Below are 15,255 nucleotides of genomic sequence, written 5' to 3'. Positions count from 1 at the left end.
CAACAGTCCATTTGTTTTGTGTATTCAAGACATTTAATCTTGTAAAGCTAACAAACATTAACTTTTAATTTAATTTACATTTATTTTATCTTAACCTCTAAATATAAGGCTAGGTGCACCACCACAGAAATAAACCATTTCCACACCTCCAAAGAAATTCAGAATTTCTACACCTGTATCAATTAAACAGCATGGTGCATTAAATAACAGCTTGAGAATCTGCAAAGCATGCAAGATAAAGGATATAAGTGTAGAAGAAGACTCTCATACTTTGTTTGGAAAGCAGAGGCATTGGTCTTTAGACTCCTGCTGTCCTACTGGAAGAGCATGCATTTTGCTGACATGAACAGTCACTGGTGACGAAGAAGTAGTAATGAAACTGTCCTCCAGTGGGCACTAAAATAGAAATAATGATTATTCTGGATTGAGTCCACTGCTGGTAACTGACAAGTAAAAATCCAAACATTGTTCCTATTCAGCCTTTTTTGTCTCAGGTTACTGCACACAGTACCAGTAAAATGAAGACTACAGATGTGTGATCCTTCTGCACTGAAACCAAACCTACGCAAATATGCCTGTTTTATAAATAAAACAGAAGTCACTCTAGGTGTAATACAATGTTAGGAAATCCACGATCTCTCCTGTCACAGTGTGAGGAACCTAGTTTCCCTGAAAATGGAAGAGGGGAATAAAAGGCTACTGAGCCACCTGGTCACCCCAGGAAATGATTAAAATTAAGAGGGGAGCTCATGGGCAAGGGGGGAGGTTGTCACTTTTGTAATGTAAATTGCTGGGTTTACCATTCAGAAACCCCCCAAACTGAAGCCAATGCTCAAATGTCTGGAAACCATCTGAACTGAGGCTACTCGTTAGGTATGCTGAAAGTCAGGTGAATAGAAACTGGCATATTCTAATGAAGACATAACCAGGGTCTCTGTGATCCTGCAGTCATGGAATTTCACCCAGAATATATCTCTTGTGCAGAATTTTGCTTCATAATATAAGCTTTTCTTTTAAAACAATGCATTTTTAGCCATTATGGTTGCTAAGAAAGGCTTATAAAAATCAGAAAATATAAAATTGCTTACAATAGTTACTTTAAAACAACTACATTTATGATGATTATAATAACGTAACAATGTTTAGGCCATTCATTTTACATCTTCAGCACAGGAAGCTTTGTCATCTGTCTGTGGAATAAGATATACTAGAATACAAATCTTCTTTTATCTGCGTAGTGGAACTGTACTTTAAGGATGCTATAAATTCAATATGACAAGGTGGCTAAAGAAGGACCTGAAGAAGAGCTCAGTGTAGCTCAAAAACTTGTCTCTCTCACCAACAGAAGTTGGTCCAATAAAATATGTTACCTCACCACCTTGGCTCTCTAATATCATGGGACCATCATGGATACAATACTGCAAACATAAATTTAGTGTGACCTTTTCCATACATAACTAAAAATTATTAGTTGTTTCATAGCCTGTTTAAAATGCATTGTTTTAAAAGAAAAGCTTATATTATGAAGCAAAATTCTGCACAAGAGATATATTCTGGGTGAAATTCCATGACTGCAGGATCACAGCTTCTTCTTCTCTTCAAATTTGTGTTTAGTTGTATCCTAGTGCACATTTTGCATGCACAACTCAGGTACAACTATTTAAAAAATATGGGCCTGGTTCAGCAAAGCACTTATTCAAATGCTCAGCTTCAAGCAAATGAGTAATCCCAGTGACTTCAAGCCCACATAGCTTGTATCTGTCAAAACAAAGGAGAAAAGTAACTCCACTGAATTCAATGAATATGGCACCTTATATTTACTATATGCATATCCAAAAAATGCAAACTACATCAAAGATAAAAATATAGTTGTCAGGAACAGGACATTCAGCTGTTTATTTTCTTTATTTCTATTTTCCTTATAGTCTTAAAATGAAAGTATGTTATCAAAAGTTCTGGCCCATTCTCTCTCCACTCCATTCTATCTCATACAGGTTTGTAATGCCCCTTCCACAAGCCCCACTGTCGACACATAATGGAATCATAAGTAAAGCTGATAATAAAGTATAAAACTCTCTCTTTTCTCTGGAACCACCCATTCCTTTAGCTCAGTGGGAAAGATCTACATTCTAATCACTCTACCTGTGACTTCCTCGACTATTAATTAGTATGGATAACTGTATCTAGAAAGAGGGGCATGGCAGCCTCCAGTGTTCTTCATTCGGACAGTGTCCCTCATATTCCTCTTTCACTGAAGTGCTGCTTTGCCAATGCTATCCTGTTTCAACAATCCACCTAGCAAGAGCTCTCCTGGAAAATGTATCCCATTTTTAGGAAAGACCAATTTAACGTGGCCATGCTCCTTGTTTACATTCTTTAAATAAAATAAGGTGAAAGTTTTGTCATAAAAGATGATTAATGCATTTTCAGTTTTATATTTACATTTTTACAAATAACCTACCATGCCCTCAGATATTTCACAACAGGTCTCTTGAGCTGCAAATTTTGGGTTACAATAAATTGTTATGCGGCGAAGTTCAATCTGTTAAAAAATGTAAAAAAGAGTAGGGATTTATATCAACAGTAAAAAAGGAATATATTTAGGCACTAGTGGAAACTACAGTAATTTTCAGAACTTGCCATTATAATCAGTCATTCTGAAAATATCACATTTGACTTAAGTATGTAAGAAACAGACAAATTCAGAACTTTTAATAAAAAAATCACGAGTATGATGGACCAAATTCTTCTCTCAGCTACTGCAGTGTAAATCCTATATTGGGACCCAGTTATCTTCATGGAAGTTGTAATCCTCTGCATCACTCTTGCTATCAGTCCTGCATTTTAAATACTCAATGAAGTGCATTCTCAATCTCACACCCCTGAAGTGAGCCCTTCTAGCAATCCACTAGAGCCAGAGTATGATCTACCACTTTGGACAGGCCTTTGCTTGGCCCTTTCCACTACGTCATTTGAAGAGCAGGAATCAAGTGTTTTATTCTGGATACTTTAGGATGGATTGTCAGAGAGGAGGTAGCCCCAGGAAGCTGATTACAGTTAGCTGATTATAGTTAGTGCAGTGGCCTACCTACTCTAACTTAAATCACTCACATAAGGTACTTTTTATCAGAGGAAAATTGGCATAACACGGCTCTGCTCCCAACAACCCCTCCTCAATCCTGCCCTGGCCCCAGCACACCTCCTCTCTCCCCAAAAACACCATATACATTGGGGAGTATCAAGAGTGCTTGGTGGTGCAGGAACCATCTCCACGGCCTCCACCAGCTTTATGCCAGTGGATTTCCCCCATGCAAGGGGAATTCCCTACTGGCGAAGTCCACTGAAAATTTGGTCTTTTATTGTGTTTTAATGGCTGGGCTGTATTTAAGATTTAAGGGCAGGTCCTGAGGTGGTGGGAGACATTATACATTTTAAATAAATATGGGCTTCAACGTGCAAGATGATAAGTACTCTGGCCTTGATCATAGAATCTGTTTGGATAGAAATTCCGTGCTTGAATAATAAGAGTATAGCAATAGGGATATACTACCAACCTCCTGACCAGGACGGTGATGGTGCTTTTGAAATGTTGAGGGAGATTAGACAGGTTACTAAAACAGAAAACCCAATAATCATGGGGGACTTCAACTATATTGACTGGGTACATGTCACCTCAGGACAGGAAGCAGAGACAAAATTTCTGGACACCATATAGTTCTTCTTGGAGCAACTGGTCCCAGAACCCACAGAGGGAGAGACAATCTTTGATTTAGTCCTAAGTGGAGCACAGGATCTGGTCCAAGGGTGGAATATAGATGAATAGCTCAGTAATGGCGACCATAATGTAATTAAAGCAACTTTCTTGTAGTAGGAAAAATATTAAAGAAACCCACCATAGTAGACTGTAACTTCAAAAAGGGAAACTTCACAAAAATGAGGAAGTTAGATAAATGGAAATTAAAAGTCACAAGCATTTCACTTTCGTAAGCTGCATAGAAACTAAAAACACCATAATACAGACTCAAACTAAAAGTATATCCCAAATTTAAAAAAGCAGCAAAGAGGACTAAAAAAAGGCCTTTTTTACTTTGTTGGTTAGCCAAAGAGGTGCTTAGAGGTAAAAAGAAATCCTTCAAAATTGGAAGTCAAATCCTACTGAAGAAAATAGGAAGGAACATGAACTCTGGCAAGTCAAATGTAAAAGTATAATTAGGCCGGCCAAAAAGAATCTGAAGAGCAACTAGCAAAAAAAAAAAAAAAAGTTCCTGTTTAGTTTTTGTGTAAGTACATCAGAAGCAGGAACCCTGCCAAACAACGAGTGGGGCCACTGGATGATCAAAGTGCTGAATGAGCATTCCGTGAAGACAAGGCTGTTGTGGAGAAGCCAAATTAATTCTTTTTGTCGGTCTTCACCGCAGAGGATGTGAGGGAGTTTCCCACACCCGAGTCATTCTTTTTAGATGACAAATCTGAGGTCCTGTCCCAGGCTGAGGAATCAGCAGAGGAGGTTTTGGAACAAATAGATAAAGTAGTGATAAGTCACCAGGACCAACTGGTATTCACCCAAGAGTTCAGAAGGAACTCAAATATAAATTGCAGTTACTATTTGTGGTATGTAATCTATTGCTTAAATCAGCCTCTGTACCAGATGACTGGCAGATAGCTAATGTAACACCAGTTTCTCAAAAAAGGCTCTCAAAGCAATCCTTGCAATTACAAGTCAGTAAACCTAACTTCACTACCAGGGAAACTAGTTGAAATTATAGTAAAGAACAGAAATATCAGACATGTAGATGAACACAATATGTCGGGGAAGAGTCAACATGGCTTTTGTAAAGGGGAAGCATGCTTCACCAATCTATTAAAATTCTCTGAGGATGTCAAAAAGCATGTGAACAACAGCGATCCAATTGATATAGTGTACTTGGACTTTCAGAAAGCCTTTGACAAGGCCCCACACCAACTGCTCTTAAGTAAACTAAGCAGTCATGGAGGGAAAGTCCTCTCATGAATCAGTAACTGGTTTAAAGATAGGAAACAAAGGTTATGAATAAATCGTCATTTTGCACAGTGGACAAAGGTAAATAGCGGAGTCCCCAAGGGATCTGTCCTGCACCAGTGCTGTTCAATATATTCATAAATGATATGGAAAAAGGGATAAATAGTGAGATGGCAAACATTGCAGGCAATACAAAATTACTCAAGATAGTTAAGTTCAAAGCTGACCGCAAAGAATCACAAAAGGATCTCATAAAACTGAGTGACTTGGCAATAAAGTGGCAGATGAAATTCAATGTTGATAAATGCAAAGTAATGCACATGGGAAAACAGAATCCCAACTATACATAGAAAATGATGGTGTCTCAATTAGCTATTACGACTCAAGAAAGAAATCTTGTGGATATTTCTCTGAAAACATCTGCTCAGTGTGCAGCAGTAGTCAAAAAAGCTAACAGAATGTTAGGAACTATTAGGAAAGGGATAGATAATAAAAAAATACCATAATGCCACTATATAAATCCATGGTACACCCACATCTTGAATATTACTTGCACTTTTCATTGCCTCATCTCAAAAAAAAAGATATATTAGAATTGGAAAAGCACATAGAAGGGCAACAAAAATGATTAGGGAGATGGAACAGCTTCCATAAAAGAAGAGATTAAAAAGACTGAGACTGTTCATCTTAGACAAGAGATGACTAAGGGGGAATATGGTAAAGAAGTCTATAAAATCATGAATAGTGTGGAGAAAGTGAATAAGGAAGTGTTATTTATCCCTTCACATAATACATGAATCAGGTCACCCAATGAAATTAATAGGCAGCAGGTTTAAACAAACAAAAGGAAGTACTTCTCACATCGGTTAGTCAACCTATGGAACTCATTCCGAGGGAATGTTTTGAAGGCCCAAAGTATAACTGGGCTCAGAAAATAATTGGATACGTTCATGAAGGACAGGTCCATCATGAGCGATTAGCCAAGATGGTCAGGTAAGCAAGCCCATGATCTGGGTGTCCCTAAACCTCTGACTGCCAGAAGCCAGGACTGAATGAAAGGGGATACATCCCTCGATAATTTGCGCTGTTCTGTTCATTCCCTCTGATGCATCTGGCAACAGCCACTGCTGAAAGACAGGATACGGTGCTAGACGGACCATTTGTCTAACCAGTATGGCCGTTCTTATGTTCTTACCATCCAGTAACACACTTAAGGACTTGCTTAACTTTAAGTATACGAGTAGTTCCACTGAAGTTAAGCCCATGCTTAAGTGTGTTTCTGGATCAGGTCCAGAGTATTCAGCACTGTGCAGGATCAAGCTCTGCAATTTGCTAATAATATAATGCTAATATATATATATATATATATATGCTAATAATATAAAATAAAGTAAAACAGTTAACATGAATAATAATGTGCTGAGTGTAGAATGCAATTGGAAATTTTCATGTCATCACTCTAAACCCCACACAGTAGGCTTAAAACCTGGTAGGCAGATGTGTACTAAATATTAAAACTAACATTTCTCACAACTTCAAATTACTTCCTCTGAGTTTTTCCACAAAAAAGTATAAGAGGAAAAATCTCTGGAGTAGAATATAGATTGATCTATGTAAGGGTTACTTTGGTGACTCAGATAGCATATAAATAAAGGCCCCATTATCACTGGATAGGGAGATTCAATTGCCTTGGCACTGCAGCAGAGTTCTTACCACACCATTTTATTTAAAGATAATAATAATCATCTTATGAAGTTCCCCTGACTGTAGTTGCATGAATTATACTATTTTCAGACTCATACATCTACCATGTTTGCGTAGGTGAGGATTTAATGGTTCCCATGAAAATACTTGGAGTGGCTAACCATGTTATACATTCTTTCCCTTTCGATGACAAATTAGATAATATGAAAATTGAAAACTGAAAACAAAATTATTACTATAAAGTGAGCCCTAAACAGTATAGTAGTAATAAGTCAAAATGACTAACTTCTAAATGGATACAGAAATGTAAATAATACTGAAAACAGGAACCCGATTCTGTAGTCCTTATTCAGACAATACTGCCCATTTAGAACAATGGAGAGTTTTGCCTGAATAGAGATTGCATGAGTTGACACCTTGTTTAGAAGAGGATATCAAAAAAATCAAACAGTGAACTGGTGTAAAACACCCAATGGGTATTCTTTTTTTGCATTTTGTTTTGTTTTCATATTTATTTAGTATGCCGTTAGAAATATGTTTAAAACACGATTTCCATATTATCCCATTCTGCTTTAAGAATCATCTCACTGGTACAACTCACATCTACGGGCTTGTCATCTGCAGCTCGAGCAGCAATGAAAGTCCTTCCTTGAAAGTCAATGGAGTTCTTTAGATCAGTCTGCCATCTCTCAATTAAGTTACAATCCACATAGAGGGAAACGATCCTTGACTGTATGCTAATGGCAAGCTTATGCCACTGCCGATCAAAGAGAGGATAAATTTCACGATTTTTAAAGGTGTGGTGTAGCACATTTCCCTGAGCAGATTTGGCTATATATTCCACAACTTTTTTTGAACCATCAACTATGACAGACACCTGGGGAAAAAAAGCATAATTTAGTATAAATCGGAATTACAAGCAAACACAGACTGTACATAAACCAGGAAGAAAAATAAGTGAGCAACCTAATAGCATAGATTAGGCAGCAATCATGAAATATTCTCTCATGTAACTTTTTCAGTGTCCATCCATCCTACATTGCAACACACCTAGTACCATTCCAATATTACTGGAGAAATTTTGCTGAACTTCTGTATTTCTGTGATTTGAATAATGACCACCATACTATTTCAGAACAGCAGATTTATCTTATGTAAATTAGATCTGAATCCAGAGGCAAAAGACCCACTAACCTATCCTATCCTCCTCCAACAAAAAAATTGAAAACTAAGTGAAAAATAAAATATATTCTTACCTGTGGGGTGTCATACTGATTTAAAATTTGCCATATATGCCACCGCTCCTTTCTGGTGTTTCGTCTTACACGGAATGTGGCTATTAAAGAGTATTCTTCAGGAAGCCCATTTGGAAATACTTGCCTATGGGTGCAGGGGGAAAGAAAACTGGTTCTTTTTATTCTGATACATGAAAGAAAGGTGGGGGAAGGGAACTAAGGATACAGCAGACATATGTTCAACAGACAGTATCAAATCATGAATTCATTTACACTCATGAAACCCTACTGAGGCCAAAGGTTGCAATAATTAAGTCTTTGAATTTTGAAACTGAATGTTACTATGCTGCAAACACAACTGCTTTTCCAGCACTGAAGAAATGTTTTGAACAGGTGAGACAGATGTAAACAACAGATACATATATAACAAAACTGCACTGGCATTTTGTAGTATGCTATTCTATATTTCATTACTCAGGGAACAATACTTGTCTAATGAAAAAAATACATGGTGTCCACCTGGATTTATAGACACTCCCCTCATCAGAATGCCTGAAACCTGATAATCTGATAAAGCAGACAAATGTCCCCTTTCACCCTCCCCATGACCATGCAATATAAATGGTTTAATTTTATATCACTGTAGATGTTAATACAATTACACACTCATTTACAGCCTTTTGTAATCCCACATCTGTCAATATGACCTCCTAATGTAATAGAAACAAGAGATAACCTCCAACATTAATGAATATTGCATTATAATTTATTTATCTGCAGATCGGGTAGGAAAATAAACTAATATATGCATAAAACACATCATCTCTTACCACTTGAGAAAAAGTACACAGAAGTTTTGCCATCAATTCATATAGTCACTTATTCTGGGACAAAAACAAGAATACCTAAATATTTCAAAGTTTGCAGTGCAGCAATTACACATGTAAAATGCTCAATGAAATCCTGCCAGGTTCATCTTAAAAGTGAGTGATTTAGATAAACAAATAGCTCCATAGAGAAATTAAAGACTCAGTGATGATCAGTGAGGAGTCTTAAGGATGATTATAGAAGAGTCTAAAGAAATATTTGTTTTGAGAAAAGCAATAGGAGCAGGTGGAAGATCAAGATAAAATGTGAAAGCATATAGTGTGATCCACTTGTGATGTTCTGCAGTCTGTTTCAGATTAAACATTTCTGTGGGTTTTGAGATGTGATGGGTTTTTTTATGTTATCAATGACTGGTTGTTTTGTTGGTGGTGGGGCAAGAGGGGGACTGACATTGTTTTGCTCTTGTTTTTGTAGTTTTTATGGACTGATTTTAATAATCTGCCTGGCTACCGATAGTCTTTGCACAGCTATCTTTTTGTCTTTTTATGTGAAATATATGAACAATTTTTTTAAAAAATAGGGCTTTTTCAGGTCTTGATTCTGAAGTGAGATTTTAAAAGTACAATAATTTATTGCTTTGAGGGCTTCTTGTATCCTTCAGTCATGAAGGTGGTTATGCTGGAATACTCTCGTTTTCCCAAAGGTGAGTTAGGGAAGGCTCAGATCAAGAGAAAGGGGCATAGTTTCTAAAAAGGTTGGTAGTCTGAATCTACATATCAATTATTTGCATGTTCCCATTTAGAAAGAAGTGAACTGGTGCCCCAGTTCATGAGAGCAAGATTTTTCATGTACTTGCAAATCTAAACAATACATAAGAGCCTCCTTCGATGAGCAGTAAATTATTTTTAAGAGGTAGGACCAGTCCTGTTTTACAGTGAAATGTAAGACAAGTAGGATCTGTGACAGACACCCATAATCCTGTGACAGGGTGAACTCGCCCCGCACTGGACGGGGAAAGGTTAAGTCCTCACTGTGGGTGGAGGAAGCCATGCCCCCACATCCCTACTGGGCATGATCTAGGTGGAGCACCAGTATAAGAGGGAGCAGCCCAGCTCAGCCTGGGCTGACTGCCGGAGAGGAAGGACATTCCTTGCTGACTCCCGCCCGGGTGCAACTGGAGCCCCAGACCGTGGAAGCCAGAGGCACCAAGACCCAAGCAGACATCCAGCTACCTATGGATGCCCCAGGGAGGTCTGAGCTACAGGGAGTGGCACCAGCCGAGGAACCCAGAGACCCTGAAAATGAACAGATTGCCACCACAAGTATCACAGTAGGAAGTAGCCCATTGTCCTGATGATAGCGCATTGTGGACAGAGATCCCTGACTCATTGGCAGACACACTCACCACTGATAGGGTCCTGGGCTGAGACCCAGTGGAGCAAGGAGGACCTGGGTCCCCCTACCCTGGCCGCCACTCACCCACCAGCATGGCCCCACTCACCCATGGCAGCCCATATGCCCCACCTGGCCAGTAGGCCATAGAGCCCTGCCCTGAAGGGCAACTCTACTGACTCTGGCCGCTAGGCCTCACTGCCCTGAGAATCTGGGGTATCTCTATTGACACTGGCCACTAGGCCTCACTGACTTGTGAACCAGGACGATTATATAGACTCCGGCCACTAGGCCTTACACCCCTGCAGATCGGGTCAACTCTACTGACTTTAGCCCTTAGGTGTCACGGCCTAGAGATAGAGGTCAGCTTGAAGGATGGGGTGAACTCACCCCACACTGGATGGGGTCCCCCATCCCATCACAAACCCACACAGCACATCTGTACATGGGAGCGTTTGACAGTTCATTTTCCTAAGGTGTCTATCACCATGATATCTGAACACCTTATTAAGGAGACATGGGAGGGTTTTAACTACTGCGAGAATTAAGTCAGAACAGCTGGTATTTCTTGAGGCAGAAGAGTGTCGTCAAAATCTTCTACCAGTCAGAGAGAGAGGCAGTGAAAGTTTAGGAAACTCTGAAGAAGTTGGTGTGAAGGGGAGAAGGAAAGAGAAAGGTCTTTAAGCCATATAGTGGAGAAGTTTCTGGGCACTTCGTTTACATTAAGAAAGTACAGTTCAGTGATTCTCTCATTAGCTCCATTAAGCACCAAGGACATTCATGATGCTGCCTAAATGAACAATGTTTAATTGTCTTTTGAAAGTTTACCTCAGATATACTACAAAGGAGAATTGTGCCTGTCTGTGCAGTGTGCATCACACGAAAAACACATCCCTCTCTCTGCACTGTTTATCAAACAGTTGGGAAACAGAATAAAAGTTCAGATATAATGGGCTTGTTCTTGCTTTCCTTGTCACTGAGCTGGAAGAGTGACAATGGAGGAGAGCATTTTAGAGTAAACAAAAAAAAGCACACAGGGTCAAATTAATTCCTAGTGTAACTCCATTGATTTAAATGGAGTTAGACCAGGAATTAATTTATCCCACAATCTATTAATAAATGCTTCATATGATTTTCTGATAATGCTGAAAATGTTGAAGAATTTTAGATTTCTAAATGAGATTCACACTAGAAGGATCAGACTCACAATGGACTGGTGAGTCAATAGACCTATGTAGCTGATTCATTGATTTATCACATTTAAAAACCAAAAACAACAACAATTACTCTCTCCTCATGCTCTTCACTTCTTTGGAAAATAGACCAGTGTAAAACTGTACTTTACAGTTATCCCAATTGCATTATGCCAGCATAGCTACTGTATTCCAAAGACCTAATTTAACAAAAGGCACATAGAAGGCATGCATTTAGTCTCTGAGGGGAGGAAGAATGTCAACAGCACAAGTAAAGGAACATTCCCTGGTGACCAATTAATGGAAAATCATTAATGAATCCTTTACAGGATGTGCTTCCCATTTAATGGTGAATTCCATAATGCAGGCATCCAGGGAATGGAGCCTGAAAAACTGGTATCCTCAAGAAAGATTGGGTTTTGCCTATCTTCTATTACTTGAATGGCTCTAACTATATATAATAGAATAAAAAGCAGCTACCTGGTTTAAAGAGTGTCTAGACAGAGCTGATTAGTAAAAGTGTTATACTAAGACAAAAAGACTGAAATTATATAACCTTTGATCAGAACCGAAATTAGGGTGTATTAAAGAGACGTGTTTTAATACACAATAGCGCTCACAGAAAGACACATACCCTAAATCAGAGAACACCATAATGTTAATATGGGAAAAACATAAATTATAATTTAGAATCTTACAGAACATTAGATCTGGAATTTAGAATCTCTCTGAAAGCTTAATATAGTGTTCAATTTAGGTGCTCCTATCAGTGTGAGCATGTAAAAGGAATTCCACATAACAATACAATGAGCTATCCATTATTTGCAATAGTAAAGGAAGTACACAGCACTGCACATTAGTGAAAAAGAGGCAAGTTACATGAAGATTGATGTAGCACTATACTGTGCCTGTACATAGCGCAGTGACGATGGCATGATGCAGTATCACCCAATATGTGAGCAGCTCAAGGAAAGAAAGTGTGGCCATAGGAAAAAAAGACAGGCTCAGATGAAAAAAAGTCTGCACTCTACACTCCCTGAACAGCACAAAGGTGTAAAACCTATCTATTTTGAACTCCAGCATAGGTTGTAGTATCAGTCACCTGCCACCAGCCTGCCCACAAACACCCAGAGTGTCCTCCCTGTGACATCAGAGCGCTGTATGGTATGCCAAAGAACACACATTCACACACATAATGTCACAATAAAATGCCCCTCCCCACCCCATGAGGTCCCCTGGGTCAGCACCAGTGTTGTATATTGCTAAAGCCTTTATATGCACTGGAAAGTATTTTGGGAAGGGTTGAAGGTGTGAGTGTGGAGTGGAAGATTCCTTTGCAGGTTATAAGAGGCCGAAGGGGGAGGAAGGGAGAAAGGAACGGGTTAACTCAACGATCCAGCTAGGCCCAAAGATAAGGAACGAAACTGCAGCCCAAGACCAGCGCACACAAACAAGCTCTCTGCTGCCAAACAGCCAGAAGCCTGTATCTCAAACCCGGCCAGCTGTGAGAAAGGAGAACAGAACCAGACAGAATTGAAGGGGTTGCAAAACTAGTAGGATTGCAAAGGTCACTAAGTTAAAAAAACAACAGTCGTGCGACCCTGAAACCAATGTGTTTTGGGGAAACTAAGGAAGCCGCGGAAGGCCGGTTTGGACTGGTACCAAGAGCACGGGGGGACGAGGGTTCTGGATGAAAATGCCCCTGGAAGAACCCTGGGCTTAAAACCCTCCTGAGAGCTGAAGCAAGTCGGAGATTTATAGTGGACCCTAGACGACCTGTGCACAGGGCAGAACTCTCGTCTACCCTCCTGCCACCCCCCTTCTTCTTACCTTACACCCAGGCTTGGCCAGCCTTTGGTTGTGCATGTGTATGTATGAAAGTGGGTGAGGGCTCGGGCACTAATGCTTTCTTCCTCCCTATGAGTGACGTAGGGCGCGCCCAGCACTCACTGCTGTTATTTGGTTAATAAAGCTTTAAACTTAGTCACTTGGTGTGCTCCTTCATCTTCTTCCCTAAAGTTCCTGCGGCCTCAGCCTGATCACCTGAAGCCCCAGGCAGATTGGTAACATAAATCTGTCACATTTTTGATGGAGAAGTGGGGCGGGGGCCTCTGAGAAGCACACCAACTGTTCTAACTGGCAATACTAACGAATTGCGTCGGCATGTTCAGGAAACGAAAGAGTATGATCGCAGACTCAGAAGTCCCGCGGTCGTGGGAAGATGTCATCCACGATGGGTTCAAGGCCGGAAGCACGGGCATTAGGTAGCGTGGACATGAAAGTCACACTGCCTGGCCCACTGGTGTCACGGGAGGTTGGTGGACCTGATGCCCGAGCCGCAGGAGGGGTGACAAAAAGGGACGGGACCCTGTTGCCTCTTTCAAAGGGGTTTGAAGACCTCTCCTCGCTGGAGAGGGCTCTCATCAAGGTGGGACACAATCCCTGGGGTTCCATGGCAGAGCTTCAGGAAAGTGTGCAAACTTGGCAGCATTTGTTAGACCTATATGCCGAGTATGTAAGGCAGAAGGGTAAAAACTTGGGGGCACCTGTGGGATTGGTATAGACTTTGTGTTTTGAACGAGTGTGGGCACAGAAGAGTTATACAGGTAAAAGAGATTCATAAAGAAATATGTTCAAGCAGTGTTTTCTATATGAGACCCAACTCTGAAGGATATAGGAGAGTGGGCAAATAGTGGTTGCACCTATGTAGAAAATGTTTACAAGGAAACAATCCAAAGATGATACTTTGTTCAAGAGATTACTCCTTTTAAACCGATCTTGCTCTGTTAAACCAAACTCTGAAGGATATAGGAGTTTGGGCAGTGCAGTATTTTTTGTGAATGATATTGTGGTGATTTCACAATTTTAAAAGAAATGTTTAAGGAAAGGGACCAGGTGGGGTGGGGGCTAGTTAAGGAGCCCACCCTCCTCGCTAAATAGGTAGTGGAACAAAGCCTGTGTCTATGAAAAGGGATAGTTCAGCAAGGAAAGCAAGATCGGGCCCAGACAATTGGAAAACAGGTTGGAAGCCCTGAGGGCATAGTGGCAGGAGTAAGGAAAGGAGTAAGTGCAGACATGGGGAATTCAGATACCTGAAATAGTACTTAGAATGCTAAAATCTTAGTTGATTAAGGTGTCATTTTGGGAGATAAGCAAGTAATTTAAGGAAAAAGTGAAAGGTTAACTCTGCAGAGGCTGGAGGGAATTAAGCAGGAATGTCTGTGAGGGGAGGGCTCCTGCCTCATACTGGGAATGAGGGGCGATCAACAGGTTATCTCAAGTGCTTATATACGAATGCACAAAGCCTTGGAAACAAGCAGGGAGAACTGGAGGTCCTGGTGATGTCAAGGAACTATGACGTGATTGGAATAACAGAGACTTGGTGGGATAACTCACATGACTGGAGTACTGTCATGGATGGTTATAAACTGTTCAGGAAGGACAGGCAGGGCAAAAAAGGTGGGGGAGTAGCACTGTATGTAAGGGAGCAGTATGACTGCTCAGAGCTCCGGTACGAAACTGTAGAAAAACCTGAGTGTCTCTGGATTAAGTTTAGAAGTGTGTGCAACAAGAGTGATGTAGTGGTGGGAGTCTGCTATAGACCACCGGACCAGGGGGATGAGGTAGATGAGGCTTTCTTCCGGCAGCTCACGGAAGCTACTAGATCGCATGCCCTGATTCTCATGGGTGACTTTCATTTTCCTGATATCTGCTGGGAGAGCAATACAGCGGTGCATAGACAATCCAGGAAGTTTTTGGAAAGCGTAGGGGACAATTTCCTGGCGCAAGTGCTAGAGGAGCCAACTGGGGGGGAGCTTTTCTTGACCTGCTGCTCACAAACCGGGTAGAATTAGTGGGGGAAGCAAAAGTGGATGGGAATCTGGGAGGCAGTGACCATGAGTTG

General features: G+C 40.4%; 1 protein-coding gene across 1 annotated transcript in view; it reads right to left on the bottom strand.

The window, feature by feature from the left end:
* The window catches only part of COL19A1 (collagen type XIX alpha 1 chain), a 337,043-nt gene that overhangs the window by 288,556 nt on the left and 33,232 nt on the right, over positions 1-15,255 (bottom strand). Inside the window, exons 5-8 of the mRNA XM_073336362.1 lie at positions 7,960-8,083; positions 7,305-7,580; positions 2,462-2,542; positions 271-396 (exon numbers count right to left, since the gene is read on the bottom strand). Of these exons, the coding sequence (XP_073192463.1) occupies positions 271-396; positions 2,462-2,542; positions 7,305-7,580; positions 7,960-8,083 (607 nt within the window). The remainder of the gene's footprint in view (positions 1-270; positions 397-2,461; positions 2,543-7,304; positions 7,581-7,959; positions 8,084-15,255) is intronic.

The sequence above is a fragment of the Lepidochelys kempii genome, chromosome 3 (genome assembly GCF_965140265.1).
Source record: "Lepidochelys kempii isolate rLepKem1 chromosome 3, rLepKem1.hap2, whole genome shotgun sequence".
In the NCBI taxonomy this organism is placed as follows: domain Eukaryota; kingdom Metazoa; phylum Chordata; order Testudines; family Cheloniidae; genus Lepidochelys; species Lepidochelys kempii.
Note: the sequence above shows the minus strand (reverse complement) of the source record. Positions and strands in the feature narration are given on the sequence as shown.